Source organism: Xiphophorus maculatus, chromosome 6, assembly GCF_002775205.1.
Source record: "Xiphophorus maculatus strain JP 163 A chromosome 6, X_maculatus-5.0-male, whole genome shotgun sequence".
Taxonomy (NCBI): domain Eukaryota; kingdom Metazoa; phylum Chordata; class Actinopteri; order Cyprinodontiformes; family Poeciliidae; genus Xiphophorus; species Xiphophorus maculatus.
The window spans coordinates 4,271,097-4,289,550 of record NC_036448.1 but is presented as its reverse complement, the minus strand read 5'-3'; the positions used below and the strand labels follow the sequence as shown (position 1 = coordinate 4,289,550).

General features: G+C 38.3%; 1 protein-coding gene across 1 annotated transcript in view; it reads right to left on the bottom strand.

Moving 5' to 3' along the window:
- LOC102216496 (BMP/retinoic acid-inducible neural-specific protein 3-like) overlaps window positions 1-18,454 on the bottom strand; it is a 41,267-nt gene that overhangs the window by 7,772 nt on the left and 15,041 nt on the right. Inside the window, exons 3-5 of the mRNA XM_023334857.1 lie at window positions 16,501-16,712; window positions 8,423-8,528; window positions 2,603-2,839 (exon numbers count right to left, since the gene is read on the bottom strand). Coding sequence (XP_023190625.1) covers window positions 2,603-2,839; window positions 8,423-8,528; window positions 16,501-16,712 — 555 coding nt within the window. The remainder of the gene's footprint in view (window positions 1-2,602; window positions 2,840-8,422; window positions 8,529-16,500; window positions 16,713-18,454) is intronic.

Here is an 18,454-nt window from a genome sequence, read left to right as displayed (position 1 = left end):
AGTGAGAAATGAACTATTAAAGCACATTGCAATCTATAAGCCATTAATCATGCATTATTACAGATTTGGAGGTGGGCAAAGCTCATCTTTCCTCTCTTTGAACTTGAACAGCAGATCTCAAATGTGAGAGTCACTGCTTTAGCCTAATAATTTTTTTATGTTTTTGCTTTTTTTTTTTTTCTCTCCACCCATAAATGTTTCAGATCATCAGAGGAAGAGATCATTTGATGATTTAATTTATGAAGGGGGGAAGAAATGATCACTGTGGAGGCATATTGGCCCACCAGTTCTTTGCTGAATGACTTTTAATTTAGCCACACTGGAATTTTGGATCGTTCATTTATGGCCTGTTAAAGGCCAGACATGATGTGTCAATTAAGACTAGAGTTTGACTAGGCCACTCAAAGGCCTTCATTTGTCAAAAGCTTTTGCCCAAGGAACCAAAACTGACTAATTTTAACTACTTTTGGACCACAAAATCATTTAATTACAACTACAAAAATTTGTTTTTTGATTTTTCTTTCTTTTTTAGTTTTACATGCTCAACAATAAATAAAATGTTTATAAAATCTATATATATCATTAAAGATCCAAAACTCATTTGGAAAGCTATTTCCAAATGAGTTTTATATTTTGCTGGCCGATCTTTTTTTATTTTTTACTTTTTAGCATTCTTGATTTGTTGTCAGGGACCAAACAAAATTATTTCAAGAGCCACAAAGGGCCACACTTTGGACACTCCTGACCTACTGAGTAGGTCAGTCACAAACGTATGACTGAACCATCGTTTCATTAAGTAATGCAAGACATCCTGGACTAAGACCTGTAAGAAATCAAAAAAGTGTTTTTTTCCCCTGGAGCATTTTTCCTTTGTCAAAAGTATTTTGTTCATTTGAAATTATCTTTTGGTCGACCATTTTTGTTCCACGTTTTCTCCATTAGTGGTTAATGGCTCTCACTGTGGTTCACTGGAAACTCAGAGCAACTTACTGACTAACTTTTTTAAAGGCTCAGAAATGTCTTTGTAACCCTTTCCAGACGGACAGACATTGATTGTTGTTAAATTTTCTTAGATCCGGGTAAGATGCGTTTCCTTTTTCAGACATGTCTGCTTACTTGATGTTGTCAGACAGGTTCTACTGAAGGGACTTCTTGATTCTAGTGGTCTGGCAATATTCAACTGAACTCAGGTTTCCAATAAAAAAAAAAAAAGGTTAATCATGACTTTGAAATGAGAGGGGAAAAAATGTCCATATCAAAAAAGGGTTCTTTTCCCCCTTAATTAAATATTTAATTAATTCAAAATCGACTTTTTTATTCACTCCAGTTATTGTTCTCTTTGAAAGCAAAAGAAAAACAAAAACACAATAAAAAAAAAACATTTTCATTGAGGTTTTTTTTGTCAAAAATGAACACAAACATAAAATAAGACTTCAGGAAACTTTGTTTGCAAAAGTCCAGCAACATGCAGATTTTTTTTTAGCCACAACACTTTTTGGGGGCTCATCCGGGATTCTGCACCTGGTTTAAGACCTGGGTTGAGTAACTGGTAATAGCAAAACACAGCCCTATCAAACAAGCATGTCTCGGTGGGCAGCAAAATCACTACTGAAGTCCTGATCTGGGAAACTGAATGCTTTGCTCTGTGCTTTGTCAAGCAGCAATGCGCACCAGTTCCCAGGCACACATGAGCTGGAGACTACAGAATTGTGACGGATGTCTGAATCACTGTCTCGCTTCATTAAAAAAAAGAAAAAAGACAGTTTTTTTCTGTTTCGTAATTGTTTTTCCTCAAGCTTGTGTAACTCGCTCAAGGCATTCAGGCTGATGTCGCAGCCTCAGTACAATTTACCACATTCTACTACTTTTATGTAGCGTTGCTCCCATTACGTATCAATCTGATTCTCTCCTTTCTTTGTGCCTTCTCTTGCTGCTTTTTTGCCAGTATGCAGAGATAATCTTTTCGGTTATGTAGGGAATAAATGATTTATGGCTTCAAACTCTTCATTATGTAAAAATGATAAGTTGGAAAAAAATGATGGCGCTCTCACATCTTGTTTCACGAGGCAGAAACAGAAGAAATATGAATAAGCTGTGTCGGAGCTAACAAATTGCACAATTCTGCAAGTCATATTTCTTTTTCTGTGTAAGAATAACTTACACTGCAGTGGGTGGTTCGTTTTCCCCTTTTATGAAGTCAGAGAACATATTTTTATGTTCATTATTTTTGCTCAGGGACTCCTTATACACTTTTGGGCTAAACAAATAGATTTTTTTAGGAACTAACTAAGCACCTAAAACATCAAATCAATCACTGAAAGCTAATTGTTTGTTCTTTGAATTCAGAGTCTACAGTGCCTCCCATCGCTACGGTCACTGAAGAATCCATTTACGGAGAAAGAATGCAAAAAAAAATCTTTTGAGCTCATATTTAGAGGTACAAATTAATTTTATTTGTCAGAGAAAGAGACTACCTTCGCTTGAAACTCTAGAGAGGAATGTCTTAAAAGACAAGTTTTTTCCTCCCCCAGCACTAAAAGCACAATTCAAGCTGACATTTTCAGCTTCCATTTGGAAGGGTCAAAATGAACTTGTTGCTCACCAGATTCCTCAAAGTCCTTGTTGGACAGCCTCAGCGCATCTCTGATGTGCAGCAGGCTATTTTCCAGAGTGTCCAGGTCAGAGTGAGGACAGTTGCACTGAGGGAAGTCCGCACCGCACTCGCACCAGCAGTCATTGTTGCGGCAGACAAACTGTCCCTCTGACTTGCAGCCAATGTAGTTGAGGGCCGCCTGAATGAAACGGCTCTGTAGGTAACCAGGAAGGATCACCTGCAACCCTGAGGGGGGTCCGAGACGGAAGAAATGGAGAAAAACACATTTTAGCACATTTTCATGTCACTGAATTACAATTGCATTGAAATGCACTTCAGTAAGTCAAAAAGTGCAACTCACATAGATTAATTATACACAAGGTGGAAAATCCCCCTTCAGATTTTCAGCCAGAATATTACATAAAGCTCATTTAAAAGGTATTTCATACTTGTTATATTGTACTCAATCAAGGTGAAGACTGACGAGGTAACAGGTCTCCATAAAGGGTATCAGATGAAGGGGCTGCCCGTATCCAGCCATATAAATGGAAATTTGAGTGGAGGAAAAATGTAGTTGAAAAGGTGCACAAGGAACAGGCTGCGCTTGAGGCGGACACCCACTTTGATTCCACTATTCATTTCTGTATAGCAAATCTTTTACTGGTTTTATGTAGTGCTGTTAACCGACTGTTAAACTTTATCAAATTAATCACTGTGATTAATCCTGATTAGTCACTACGCTTGACTTTGCAAGCTTAAAATCTAAATATGCATGCAGTTGTTCTTGCAGGAATGGTGCCCTGGATAAGCCTCTCCCTTCTGAAACACCCCAACCAATTAAAATGCAAGAAATTATCTGTCTGTTTTTTTGTTGGGAGGGGGTTTAAGCAGAAAGCAGCTAATGTAGTCTCCCACTATTCAACAGCTACTAAGGTACTTACTCCACAATGCATACATACAAGTAGCAGCAAACCTGTTCATCTTACAGATGAGATCAATTTTATTTTCTAGTTCTTGGGCATCCAACCCTTCCTGATGCTGCCCTGGGCAACTGCCCATACAGCCTATATGAAAAACCGCCACTGTATGCACATTGTCAAAAAATTTTTAAGAAAATGTTTTATTGTCTCAAACTAACCGTGCCTGAAGATCACTAATCACACACATTTCTGACCGTGCCGATTATGATCAGTGGCCGATCGATCGGCACACCTCTAAAAACAGGGAGCTTGATTCATCTGCGTAATGTAATATTAATGAGTTAACATTTTCGGATTAATTGCATGTGTTAAAGTGTTAACATCGACAGCCTTGGTTTTATGTAATATTGAAATTATCTGAGGAATTGAATTGTGGATTTCATTAGCTCTCAGCTGTAATGATGAAAAGCAGCTGAAAAAAACCCTCCAACTCTTGACATAAAACTTTCACGTTTTAGACACAAGTGTAGCAATGACTGCCGAACTACAGCGCAGCAAACAACAACTAAACCAAAAATAGACATTTTTCCCCTGAATTTTTGTCATGTCATATAATACCCACCAACATAACCCTGGTTTTGAGGTGTGATGCAGGTCCTCATGCTGTTATCCTGAATGCTATCACATGTGTATTAGTCCAATGATGCAATTGATCCAACAAAAAAAGGACACTATGTTCTTTGAGTCATCTCTTCGTGCACATCCGAGTTGAAGCAAAAGAAGATTAAAGTTTTAAGGTACAGGGTCTCGTGGGGAAGTACAAATTTACAGGCTGATGTGCTGCAGGTTTGGGTCAAACACAGAAGCAAAAAGAGCATCACAGGTGTCCTTTAAAGAAGAGCTCTGACATTTAGGAAAATAAGCCTCTTTGGTCGTTTTTTTTTTTTTTTACAGAGTTGGGGATTATTCTGCCTGCACCCTTCATGGTGAACAAGATGGCTTGACACGGCACGACTTGTTCCCAGTGAGAGCGGAGGGAGGCATGCAGACAATTACACTCATTTTTTTTCCCCCCTCCGGCGAATAAAGCAGCAAGTGTTTTGTTAAAATGTGCATTAATACAACAAAAGAAAGGCATAACGCTGACACTAAATGCTAATCGTGGCGAGCCTTTCACCATTACAGCAATCTCAAGAACCAGTAATCATTTCAGAGCTTTTCCAACACGAAGTGTGACATTTAGCCTGTACGACTCAACCGAAAGACAAACAGTTCAAAATATGTGAGCTGCAAACAGTTGGAAGTCACAATTTGATTCAATATTGATTTAAATGCTTTGATACTGATTTAGTAATAAGAAGCATACAAATAATTCATTGGAGCATCCATTGTTAATTTCCTGTATTACTTATTTTTTTGCTGAACAGCCATGGTGGTACACATTACTTTAACAGTGTAAAACATCTGAATATAAAACAGTAGAACAATATAGAGAACAAAAGTTACATCGTAATGCTACTGTGATGGCCAAACCCATGGACACACTCCTGTCTGTAACTCTTTTTATGCACAATTTATTTTTTCCATGCAAACACATGCAAACACATAAATCAACATTTATTAGTTGATTTGGATACATTTGTTCTATTTGTTAGCGCGCACATTTAGTTAACATGTGTATTTCTATCAACTTATAGTTAATTTTGTTTGCTCAAGATTAATTCTTTGTTTGTTTTTCCTACCGGTAGTTTTACTTGCCTTGGAGTTGCCAGACAAAGGATGGGGGTCAGGGCTCAGCAGGCTTAAATGCTGATTGGACTGCACCACTAGTTCCTGCTGGCAGGGGGAATTTGTAGTTTCTTTGTTTAGATAAGTTTTGTATGTAAGTAAATATTAGTATTTAAAGTTTAATATTTTTGATACCCAAATATTTTCATTTTTGGGTCTTTAGTTTAGCCAAACTTAGCTGTACTGTTATATGTTTTTGTGTTATTTGTAATTGTATTCTTTTTAGTTACTCCTATTGTGTCTTAATCAGTCTGGTCAGCCAGTATATAAACCCCCGTTTGTCATTTCTTTGTTAGGTCAGTTATGTTTGTTTGTGCAGCCAGTTTGTTTCCATTTTTTTGCCTGAGTTCAGTTTTGTTTCTTTGACTTCTTTTATGAGCTCAGTATATCTTTTGTCATTTATACTCTTTGGGTTAAAATAAAAAACAACAACTATTTTTCTAATATATCCTGTGACTCCTCCTGTTGTTTTTTTTTTTTTTTAACTCGGTCCATCACAGCTACACTGAATTCGAAGTAAAGTGGATGTAAATGTAAATAATTTTTCTTTAGGAAACTAAGATAATTCACATCGTTCTTGACTCATCATTTTTATGCATATTTGAACAATATTTACATTCTGACCCAGAGGGGGTGCTAATGCACACCTTATAGCTGTTTGCCAACCACCACCAAGAAGAAGAAGACGACTACTTCACATCCAAGTATTTTACATGCGACACAAAGCTAATATAGCGTGCTGCTATATTTGGAAGGGTGGCCAATGCAGACTAAATGGCTTTGTTCACTTCCTCTACATTTCTTAAACTGAGGAGAAAATCAAAATAGCTTATCCGTCTGTTTGCTGATTGGCCTGGTTGAAAATCAACTGGTGAAATCGAGTTCAATGGCAGAGATCCCAGACATGAAACATAAGGGAGATGAGAATTGAGCAGAATTTTGCAGGAAGGCAATGGTGTGGCTACGTCAGAGTTGAATTTTGTTTTTATCACACTTTAACACTCTTACAGAAGCTTTTGGGAGGTTTTAGCCATGGAATTAAAGGAATTTAAAAACGAAATACTGATTTGTTACATATGAATTTGCAAGTTAACTGCATTAATGCATCAAGACTTGGTAAAAAGATAAAACTGACAGTCATCTTTCTGTAGGTGAAGTGCAAAAGACCAGGATGTAAGACACATCTAAGCTAAACAGAACTAGGAGCTATTAGCCTAGAGGCTGAATTAACCACCATAAGCCAACAGCTAGATGAACTGCTGCTATGACAGTTTTTATATCTGACACAAAATTCACAAAATAATCAAATTAGTTTTAATACAGTAAGCTAGCATTTACCCCAACTCCTGCAAGCATGCAATAACAATTACTATTAAAATATCAAAAATTTTTGATCATTTTGATTTCCACACACATCCTCAGAAACCCCCCCACAAATTTTATGTTGTGGTAATTTTTAACTGCTTATTGAGCAAACCATTGTCACTTTTTGCCATTCTACTCTTTGGATATTAACACAAGCAAAACAAACTTGTTAATTAAAGTGCGTTTTCAATGCAGGAACCAGTGTAGCATTTTGCGTTAGTCGTCTTCCCAAAATCCGGTCATATTGTCTGTTAACTTTGAATTATACGACAGGAGTTTTGTAGTTCTATTTGCAAACGCAGCATCAGATCCAGCCATCCGTGCTCCAAATCACCAGGTTTTACACAGATTGGATTCAAATACATCAAGAAAATTCCTCAACCTTCCAACTTCCTTCAAAGTGGAACTATTTAAGTGAGGGGAGTGTGACTGTGAACTTCTGCGTCAGCATCTCTTTCGACGTGGGGAGAAATAAAGATTAAAAGATTTTAACAGGTAAAGACAAAATATTTTTTGAACCTTTTGGTTCTGAGACATAGATTAAAGTGATGAGTGATCACATCTGCCAGGGATTGCTGATTATTTCACTAGTTTGAAGTCTGAATGGATTTGTGCAAACTACTTCTGAGTTGGAAGTGATTTTAATTCACTTTCAGATCTTAGCCACAAGGAAATTGTATAAATTTCACCTCTATTGAAAGCCGACTGCCATCCTGATTGGAGCTCTCCTTGCCTCCTTTCTCTCAAAGAGCCAGGTTTGGTGCAGGTCATCAACTCTACTTTTGGTCAGTGGGTTTAAAAATTATGACTGCTATAATAGAATTTCAGATTAATGCTGTGTTAGTCTGATTTCATTGTTTTTGTCTTGTGTTGCATAAACCACCTGGGTTTCAGTTTAGGAAGCCATTATCATAACATGCATTCTTCACTGAATTGTCCTACAGTTTTCACACCATGACTGTGTGTATTTTCGGTGACCAAAAACACAGTTTCTCTTATTTCAATGAGAGAAAAGTCTCTAGCAACAGGTGGGGAGGGAGCAGTGCTGCATCAGTCTTTGCTCCAGTCTTTCTGGCACCTTCTCTGGTATCTTGTTAGAAAGAACTTCCGAGATGTTGGGTGAGTTGTGGGAAATTTTCAGCAGTTTTCAGACTTTTCAGAGCCGTGGTGGTTTACTAGTAAGCAACAAATGGCTACTTACAATTCGGACCACCCCATAGAGAAATACGCAATTTTATTATCAGAATTGCATATTGCCCTCACTTAGATAACATATATGGAGCTAAATCGTTGGCCTTAAAGTTTGTTAAAAAATAAATACATTTGAAAAAGAACTGAAAAAAATGTGAAACTGAAACATTATTTTGAATCTTTAAAAGAATTTTTAAAGGGAGAAAAGGTTCAGAGCTACATAAAAACACCAGTAGCACCAGAAACAATGCAGTGTGCATGCCAGGCCAGTAGGAGGCGGTGAAATGTTCTGAACTTTCTGATCCAGACATTTGCCTCCGTAACATTTCGCTCCTATTTAGATGCACATGGATTCTATGCGTCTTCGCTGACGGCATAAATCTTTCACAATAGGCATATTTTTCTTCTAAGAGGGATATATTATGTGTTTTCCAATACTATGTGTTCTGGCATTGTCACGCTAAAGTGCCTCAGCCTCATCTATGGTCTGTGAACGTATTTTCATCCCCGAGTGGCGTTAGCTGTGTGTAAGCTACTCATACAATCTCTCATGCTTTACATTTACCTTGCAGCTGAACCTTGTTTTCAGGACTGTGAACCAGAACGGAGCTGACCGTGTCCAGATTGTCATAGTTGCTGCAGCCGAGAGGCCCGGTTCTAGTTTCAGTCACCTGAAACGACATGGAGAAAACCCAGAAAAATCCCATCTAGTTTTTATTAATTATAACATACACTTACTTAACTTTTCATCCTTCTAAAGCAGGTCAAGAGAACATATTAGCACATTAAAAAAACATATTCCGCCTCAGAGGCATGAGTAATGGAATAACACTATCAAAGTAGTAATATAAAGGTCTTTTAATTAAAAAGACTTCCTTCCCTAGACAGAATATTTTTGAGGGAAAGAGAAAGTCATCATCCCAAATAACTTGAAACTAATTCACAAGTGTGAAGAAACTGCTTCTGACATGAATTAGTGTTGACACATTGAAGACAGAAATTCAGGAAGTGCTTGGTGTGTTTTTTCATGCTCAGAATCCTTCTTACATTAAAGCTATTGTACGTAAAAAAAGAAGATTAAAATTACAAGATTAAAAGTAAAAAAAAAAAAAAAAAAACGAAAAGAAACTCAGATTATCTCCAGAAACTTTCTACAATTTTTTTTTTTATTTCTGAAGTTTAAATTGGAAATTTGCTGCAATAAAACTCAGAAATATTTAGATTAATCTCAGAAAAGACAGAACAAAAAAAGGGTCTAAATTTTGCTAGAAAAAATACTTAGAAATTAACTTCAGCATTTTTCTACCAAAAATCTGGAAATTTCTGAGTTTGAAAAGTTTAAAATTTGCGAGACAAAAATCTCACACATTTCAAGCCCAAAAGGTTTGACTTTTGGAAGTTTACTCGGTGAAAAATCAAAAATGTTAAACTTTCGACATTTTAATTTTTGTGTTTTTTTGTAGAAATTTGCTGAGACTAGTCCAAAAGTTTTCTCTAACACATTTTTGACTTTTGGAGCTCAAAATTGTTCTAGAAAAAAACAAGTAAATTTCAGAGGTTTTCCGTTTTCCATCTTTCTATCTAATACGCCGTCGTCCTTCTCCCCACATCTTGATGCGTGGTTTTAATGGAGGTCCACATGTTGCAGGCGCAGCTTTACATCCCTCGTTAAACATGGCGTTCACCTCCCTCCTCTCATTCTCACTGATCTTCAATCTGCCTAAACTCTGGCGCACGCCTCAAAGTGGAAAATGTATGGAAGTCAGGCTGGCTGGAAATGAATGGAACGGCATCTTCAATCCATCAAACTGATGCATAACCAGGCTAACACGTTCTCATTTTAGGTGGGGGCACTTGTCTTCATCAGTGGCCACTCACTTTAGCATCTAGGTTTTGCCCCTCGGGCTGATTAATGCGCGCGCTCTAATAGCCACTTCAGATGATAAAATGGATGATTGGTGTTTTATACGAGAGGATACACAACCGCCACGCCGTTCTGCCTCCTCACTCTCCTAATTGCAGTTCGCCACAGAGCGGGGCAAAGTCTCCAAAAAAGAAGAAGAGGAAAAAAAGGCTTGTATCATACGTTTATTAATACGCTATATGGCTGGATGTTCGCTACAGCGGCTCAGAGATGTGATTCAAGAGATTCTGCTTGGAATCAATCAATTCTTTATCTTTCTGTGAGATTTTCGGGAGCGTGAACTGCATCAAAGAGGAAAACAGATCTGACAGTCTGGTGCTCGCCTGCAGTCACAGGAGATGCAACTTTCTGGCCAATTCTGTAAATAAGCATTTGCTCTTAATCTAACTGATTAAATAAGCTACGGGTAGAAAGTCCCTGAGCTGGTATTAAAGGATTTGTGAGTCTAAGTTGTCCTCCAGTTAAGTTTCTCAAGTGTCATAAATAAAAACTTTGCTGCAGATGAGTACAGGAAGGAAGCAGCCTTGGAAATTTTGTACTTTATTATTTCCTTAACGGACAATTTTTTACATTTTTTTATTAAATTAAGAAGTAAATTTAGCTTGCATTTAGTTGAAAATGTTAACAAACATACTTGATATCTTAGATGAAGCACTGAAAGACTATTACATCATTTGCTGTGTTTCCATTCACTGTATAAATGTGCAATTTGACATTTTGAAAATAAATTTGCTTAATAGAAACACGGCAATTTAAAAAAAAACTCGTTTTTAATACAAATTTTGCCACAAGGATGAGTTGTTTTTTTTTACTGGCAAATACCACAAACAAGAAGAAGTAGGAGGATCGTAAGTGGAGCATGTTTATTAATGACTTATCACGTGAACAACTTATTTACGTGAGATTGTAACTGTGTTTCTTATCTGATGGAAACACAATTGCAAAATTGTCTTTTTTTCGGCAATAGCAGAATTTCGGCAAAGTTTTGCGTACGTTTGTCATGGAAACGCAGCTGAAATGGCCCACCAGACACCAGAGGGACACATAAGGAAAACCTTAAAGATGCCAAAATATGATCTTATCAATCAAATCAAAGTAGTTTATATCTGTATGCTACCAAATGACATCAGTCAGTTCCTCCAGTTTTTCACAGGATTCATACAAAATTTATCCCCTCATTTATCCATATGTAGTTGTGAGTTTCTAGAAAAAATTCTGCAAAACTGGTCAAAACCATTGGGTTTAAGTAATGCCAACCCCCACCTGAAGGTGGTGGTATTTCTTACTTCTGCTACACTGCTGCCTCAAGGATACTTAAAAAGTTATTCAATCAATCTATCAAGTTATTCAATTCAATTAAAAAAATGCTTTATTTGATATGTGGTGAGTGACAAAAAGTCACATTTATCGTCATACGCAAATATCAGCAGCTGGAAATCTAACAAATGTTGCAATTTTGGTCCCCAGCCGAACCAAGTCTACCGGACTATCAGGTGTGCTTTGGTATTTTTTCTTGTTACAGTATCGTTTAATCCCACTCAGTGATCCATCACCAACTTTTAGGACCTTTGCCGTGTTGTCTGGCTCCTTCTGAATCTTTTAGGAGGAAACTGCTCAGAGTTCCCTCACACCTCTCGCTGGTGTTTGAACTTGAGTCGTGCTTTGGGGACTCCGATTCTTGTAGAAGTATAGCAAACATATTTCTTAGCAGAACTCCTGTGTTACAGATGTATTGCTGTTACTGTTTGTTTTGACCTCAGTCCACTGAGGTTGAAGAGGTATTTTTCTATAATGCTGGTCAGCTTGCTCGGTCTAATTGCATCGTTCTTCCTGCTAAACGTCTTCACAGATCTAAAGGAAGGGAATCCTCCTACGGCTTTGCGCACAGAGAGACATACATGGAGGTTCATGGACAGGTTAGCTGTCAGTCAGTACTTTCACAGTTTTGAATCATCGCTCCACAATGACTTCGAGTTGATGAATATTAATTTCCATCCCTGCTATTTTGTGGAGTACTTTGCCAATGTTCTTCATGGAGAAAGGAGGCATCTTGCTCTGATTTAGCTTGGAGTTCAGAAAATCAGAATCCCTAGAGTCCTTAAATTTAAAGTTATCCTCCTGTCAGGTCAGACAATATGAAAATGACCACCAAAGCAGGTGAAATTTTAAAAAGAACAGTAAAAGCAAAAACTATCAAAAGCCGAAACTATAATGAGAATTGAGAGCTAAGAGGCTGGTTGCAACACTGAAAGAGCTGGAGATCAGGAGCTAAGGTGGGAGACTGTTGGGAAGATAAGTACTGATCTTTCACAAGCTGTGTTTCCATTAACTGTAAAATTGCACAAATTGTAATTACAAAAATAAATTTGCTTAATGGAAACACAACAATTTCGAAAAGACTTGCCTTTTTTTTGGTAAAAGGTTCCTGTCTTAGGATGTGGTAGTTTTTTGGCTGTAGTGAAATAGATGTATTTAGCAAAACTGCAACAGAAACACTATTTTTTTTTTCACATCACACGAGTCACATGATCGACAGCCGCATGTTACTACTGGTGGAAACAATGACAAAGATGACAGCAAGTAGTGGGAGAAAGGTGGACAATGTCTCTCTTACAGCATCATCACAGTTAATAAAAGGTTGTGTCATTGGAACATGTTGAATCCACAGCTCTTCTGGAAAATCACCAGCTACAACTTCCAACAAAACACCCCTCCCAAATATAAGGGAATTGTCGCTCTAATACTTGAATGAGACCCCGACATTTCCTCTGATGGCTGATAGATGACGGGAATCACACAGGATCAGCCTTTATTGTCATCATACTGAAGCACATGGAAATATCCCACACAAAAAAACCAAAAAAAACATAAGACCTGGGTAGACAGGTGCCTGAGGCTGCAGTCTCATGACTGAATTTTTAATACTCTCTCATGTAACAGTTTACATCCGTTGCTGGTGTGATTTTTTTAAATGACTTGTCGTGTGAACAAGCACAGAAATGGCGCAATTGTGGGTTTTTTCGACATTAGTGGAATATAGAAAATGATCTGTGCACATTTGTAATTAAAACGCAGCTATTGTTGATCCTAAGTCTTCCTCCAGAGCTACAACTGACTGGACCAAAGTACCGCCATGTGTTACCGTGGCCCATTCAAAGTTTAGATTCAAGTCAGAAACTGTGAGAAGACCTGAAAATTGTTTTTCATAGATGCCGTTTGTTCATTCTGGCTGTGTGTAAACTATTCAGAAAAGAACGGAGAAAAATGTGGGTCCATACGCTGTATGCTAGAGACGCATCCTGGCTTGTGGTCGGACCTAAAGGTGGTTCCACAAACTGCTGACTCTGCAATGTCGTGCATAACAAAAGATGCATCCAGATTTCAATATTCACCAGTATTATCTTGCTTCCTAGTCATGTTCCTCTGCACACAACAACCCAGGCATTTTAAACAGGCTCTGGTGTTATTGGAAGGAATGCACCCAACATTGTGACCCACTGAACTTCACCGTGACGACTGTAAATCTCGTTCTCTTTTATCTAAACCAAAGATTTTTTTTAATAAGCCTCCATAATACGTGGATGGAATTGCTAAAATGATTTTTGTGTTTAGCAGGTTTGAATCAGAATCTGTTTTTGTCATGATTTGTGGTTGGAAATGGTGAGGATGGAAGCGCAGGATCCAGGTTATGGAGAAAATGAATGATTTAATCAAGGTTCTCGCAGGAAAGCAGAAGTCCAGGCAGCACTAGTGAACTCAGAGACAAGAAACGCAACACAGGTAGCACAGGTAGCGCTGGCTAAGACAATGACAATAGACGAGGACCCGACAAGGAAACACAGACACAGGTGGGATTAAATCAGCGTTTCTCAATTCCGGTCCTCAGGCCCCCCTGCCCTGCAGGTTTTAGGTGTTTCCCTTCTGCTACACACCTGGATTGAATCTATGGGTGATCAACAGGTTTCTGCAGCACTTGATGGTCATGCAATCATTTGAATCAGCTGTTCTGGAATAGAGGCACATCTAAAACATGCAGAGCAAGGGGGGCCTGAGGACTGGAATTGAGAAGCACTGGATTAAATACACAAGGAAAGTAATCAGGGGAAATGAGGGGCAGCTGGGGACGATCAAGGGGTAGACAGGGCAACACGGAGACTCAACTGAACACAGAAACCTAAATTAATACACAGAAAAACCAAAACCTTGCAGTCTTTTTTATCTCTGCTTCTGCAAAATCAAACTCCAGCCCTCCATATTTACCCTTTGACCTTTGAATTCCACATAGTAACTCTATAAATCTAAGAATGCTCTCCAAAAATCCAAGGCCAGATAACCAATAGGATTTCATGTAACCTCCTGAGGCTTGTGTCTTAGAGGTGATTATTAAAGTGCAGAAATAAAGACTTTAGCAGAAGAAGACAATTAGCGGCAGGACTAATCTTTGCCCCAGTTTATGGAATTAATAACTTGTTCTGGTGTTTTACTCCAGAAAATTAATTCCACCCATTTTAATGTGAGGGCTGTACAGGGAGCTTTCTGGTGGTAATTATTATTTTTCCCGTTGTGGTGTCAAAGTAAGAAACTGCAGAAAAATGAGAGCCGATTTATCACAGAAAAATCCTAATCACATTTTTTCATCTGATTGCTTGGGGTAAAAAATAAAATCCTTGTTTTATACATTGTCTCTTATGGTGTGTTTGTGGCAGGTTGCTGTGATTTTGCAAAACAAAGCTCTAATGTTAACCAAAAGGGAGATCATTTTTTACTTATCAGTTTATTGACAAAAGAAGTGGGGTTTTTTTCCCCTCATAGATCTGGAAATACTGCCAACAGCAAAAACATTTTTTTAAATCTAAAATTAAAATGAGATTTCGAGCTACTCTAAAATATTGATACTGTAATTTCAGAAACATAAATAGAGAAAATGAACATATTACCATTTAGTTTTCTTCTGACAAATCCCTGTTATGAATTCATACAAAATGGAGCTCTGTGCCTTTGGGCGTGATCTGATTGGCTGAACATTTAGGACATTAATAAACATGTCAGTATCTATTGCTGACATATTCTTTTGGGTTAATAAATTGAGTTCTGAGTCAAAGGTTAGCTAGTAATTTGTGGTGGTTATATTGGCTCACAGTGGGTCAGTTTCACTCATCGTACATCTTTATCATACCCACAACTTGCCTTAAGAAGGTTCTGCTTGTCACTGCATCTGATCTGACTGAAATAGTAAACTCACAAGAACAATCTGGACAAATCAGTACTGCTTAATTACAGGTCAATCTCCAATCTTCCATTCATCAGCAAAATTATTGACCATGACATATTATTGAAATGAATGGAGAGTTGGGTAGGACTCTCTGGTCCGGTACTCAACTGGTTCTTTCATAAAGAACAGGGATTTCAAGTCTGATCCGAGGTACCCCAAGGCTCAATCCTAGGATCTCTCTTATTCAATACCTATATGCTCCCACTAACTCAGATTGTAACAAGAAATAAGATTAGCTACCATAACTATGCAAATGATACATAACTCTACCTCGCTGAACCCATCCAATCACCTGAATAGATGCTTACAGAACAGATAGATGTGTGGAGGTGCCATAACTTTCTCCAGCTGAATGGAAACAAAACTGAAGTTATTATCTCTTACTCTAAAGAGGAACCATCCGGAGTCAAAGCACAGCTTCAATTACTGCATCTGGAAACTAGAGATCAGACCCGAAACCTGGGTGGAATGATGAACTCTAGTCTGACTTTTGTTACAAAGTCAGCAAGATCTAAAGAAAGAAACTCATCCATGCGTTTATCTTTAGTCACATTGATTACTGCAACAGTGTCTTCACAGATCTGCCTCATCCAGAACCCTGCAGCTGGCATTATGACTAAAACCAGGAAGAGAGAGCGCCTCACAGTTTTTGTGTTTTTAGTTTTAAAGTCCTTCCACTGGCTCCCTGTAGCTCAGAGAATAGACCTTATTAGCTTATAAATCACTGAACGGTTTTGCACCACAATAAATTAAAGATCTGCTGTTGTTGTATCAACCTTCCAGACCTCTCAGGTCTTCTGGTTCTGATCTGCTCTGCATCCACAGAACCAGAACCAAACATGGAGAAGCAGAATTTGATATCTATGCACCACAACTCTGGAAAAAAATCCCAGAAAACTGCACAACAGCTGAAACACTGAGCTCCATTAAATCAAGGGTAAAAACCCACCTGGTTAGAGTTGCTTCTGAACCATAATAAATGAAACATTGACCAACATATTTGATATGTAATGATGAGTTTGACAATGGGACTCAACAATGTCTGTAAGAGGTTTCTCAATTGTTGTCTGTATGACATTTTTATTACTTTTCGCTTTTGTGTTTTTATCATGTTGAAGCACTTCGATCTGCCTTTTTGCTGAAATGTGCTGTAAAAATAAACTTGATTCAATGATATTATATGTATTTATCTATCAGTTCTGAAGTAATATTTTTTCCTGCCTGAATCATTTTTTTCTCTTACTCTGAATAGGTTTCAGAACCCCACCTTGAAAATAAAAAAAGAGAATCCGGCTCAGTATCAACATTTTATAGGCGGCCGTTCCCTGGTGAGAATGCTGGAGGCTAACAGACCGCCAGGCAGGGGGGGAGCAACACATCTGCCTTCAGGCGCCGACTACGCGGCGGTCTCATTTCCCGCATGTGTGCTTCTCGTACTCTCACCTACCCGTATGGCGGTGGAGGCTATTTGCAGGTGGTGGAGCCTGCGCAGGGTGCTCTCTCTGTCCGTGAAGTAGGAAGCGGCCAGCTGGTGGAGGGCTTCCAGAGTCACCGCTCCCGTCGTGTTGGAGCCCCTACCGCCGCCGCCGTCGGCCCCCACGGGCGATGACTCCAGGCTCAACTTCCTTTTGTCCACAAATATTGTCAGAGACTCCTCCCCTGGTGACAGTCAGACAGAGCGGTTCATTAGCTCAGACAGAGCAGCGCTAATCACCTTTCATTAGGATCTTTTCAGATAGAAAAGCGCAGTGGTGATTAAGTGTTGTGGAGGAACTGATGGCTTGGATGATTGGAGGAAGAGACACAAACAAGGTCTCTGCATCTATTAGACTCCTCATGAATAAATAGAGGTTATTTGAGGTCGCTAATGAAGTTACCCTAATGATCGTGATTATCTTAATCATAATGGACAGAAAATAAAATCTAAAGAAAACAATACAGATCTCAGATCAGGCCTGATACACTTTGAGACAACAGTTGGGAGACTTGAAACCTTTTTTCTTCAGTCAGATTTAGTTCTTTTGTGTTTAAAATATGCATCTGCATGAATGGATCAGAAAAACAAGACATACTGAAGGAATTTCATGTTCTTCTCAGTCAGTCTCACACCTCAGAACAAAAGCTTGAAGTCCAGAGCACTCACTACCCGCTGGCTGAGTCTTTCTATCTCTCTTTAATCACTTAGCTATCCATAGTGCAGTATTTGTTGAGTAAATGCATTGATTTTTCTTTAACTTGGGTGATCTCCGCTGGATGTGACAGATATTCAATACCAAAAAAAGGAAACTTTTTCCAAACCCTAGTGGTGCACCTGAGGGGTTAATACGAGGGGTGGATACGAGGGGGCCATGGCCACCTTGAAAAAAAAAAAGAAAAATAATGCAAGCAAAAAATAAGCAAATTTAGCTTTAAAAAACACCTAATGGAAGTTTTGATAAAACCAGGTTAGTATGTAGATATTACAACAATGATTTATCCTTCAACCGAAGCACACGCTGTTTATTGTTAAAGAAGCAGGATTATGTAAAATCAACTTTTTTGAGCTTTACTTCATGTAATAATGTTGTTGCCTAGACTCTTTCATGCCTGTTTGAAAAATCCTTTAATCTCCATGGCAACCATTCAGTTGTGCAAAACATCTTGGTGGACCTATTGCCACCTTCTAAAATGAAGCTCCTTCAAAGGGCTGCAGTTTCTAAGCTCTGCCTAAGGCGGAGTTTCAGAAAAAGCAGGAGTTTCTTAAAGAGACAAAGACCCAATTTCAAAGCGTTAAATTATGATGGCAAATTTTTTTAAAGCCATATTTGATACATACAGCGTACAATATATACCAACAACTGAAGATGACGTAGTAACTTCATTTTGCTATAAAATGGCACTACGTGCCTGGAAAACACATAATGCTGCCCCTTTAACATTTCTACAGAAAGGTTTGAAACAAAGTGACTTGTTTTAAACCTTCCTTCAGACATGTTTGGTTGGTGACAATAAAACAGTTTTCTTAAACATTTTTTTTGAAAAGCTGCACATTTATATTTCAAGCTTATTTATGAATCACAGTGCTAGTGTGATTAATCTGATCGTTTTTGTTAATTGATTGACAGAACTAAAATATGTACATAAAATTCTTGCTGTCGTGTCATCCTACAAATATTTTACTGGCCTGGTGTCTGGTCACCCCAGGAGAATATTCTGGGGTCTCCACTATCTGACCCTCATGTATAGATCCAGCATCTGCTTACATCTCCTAGATAAACAAAATACTGCAGGTTATGGGACTGCACAGTATGACAATGCTCGCACAATGAAAACTACCATTCCAAACGTGGCGTCATGAGGATTTTCAGATTAAAAATAAGTGTTTAAATTAGAGGGAAGATGGGCAGAAATGGTTCTAGTGT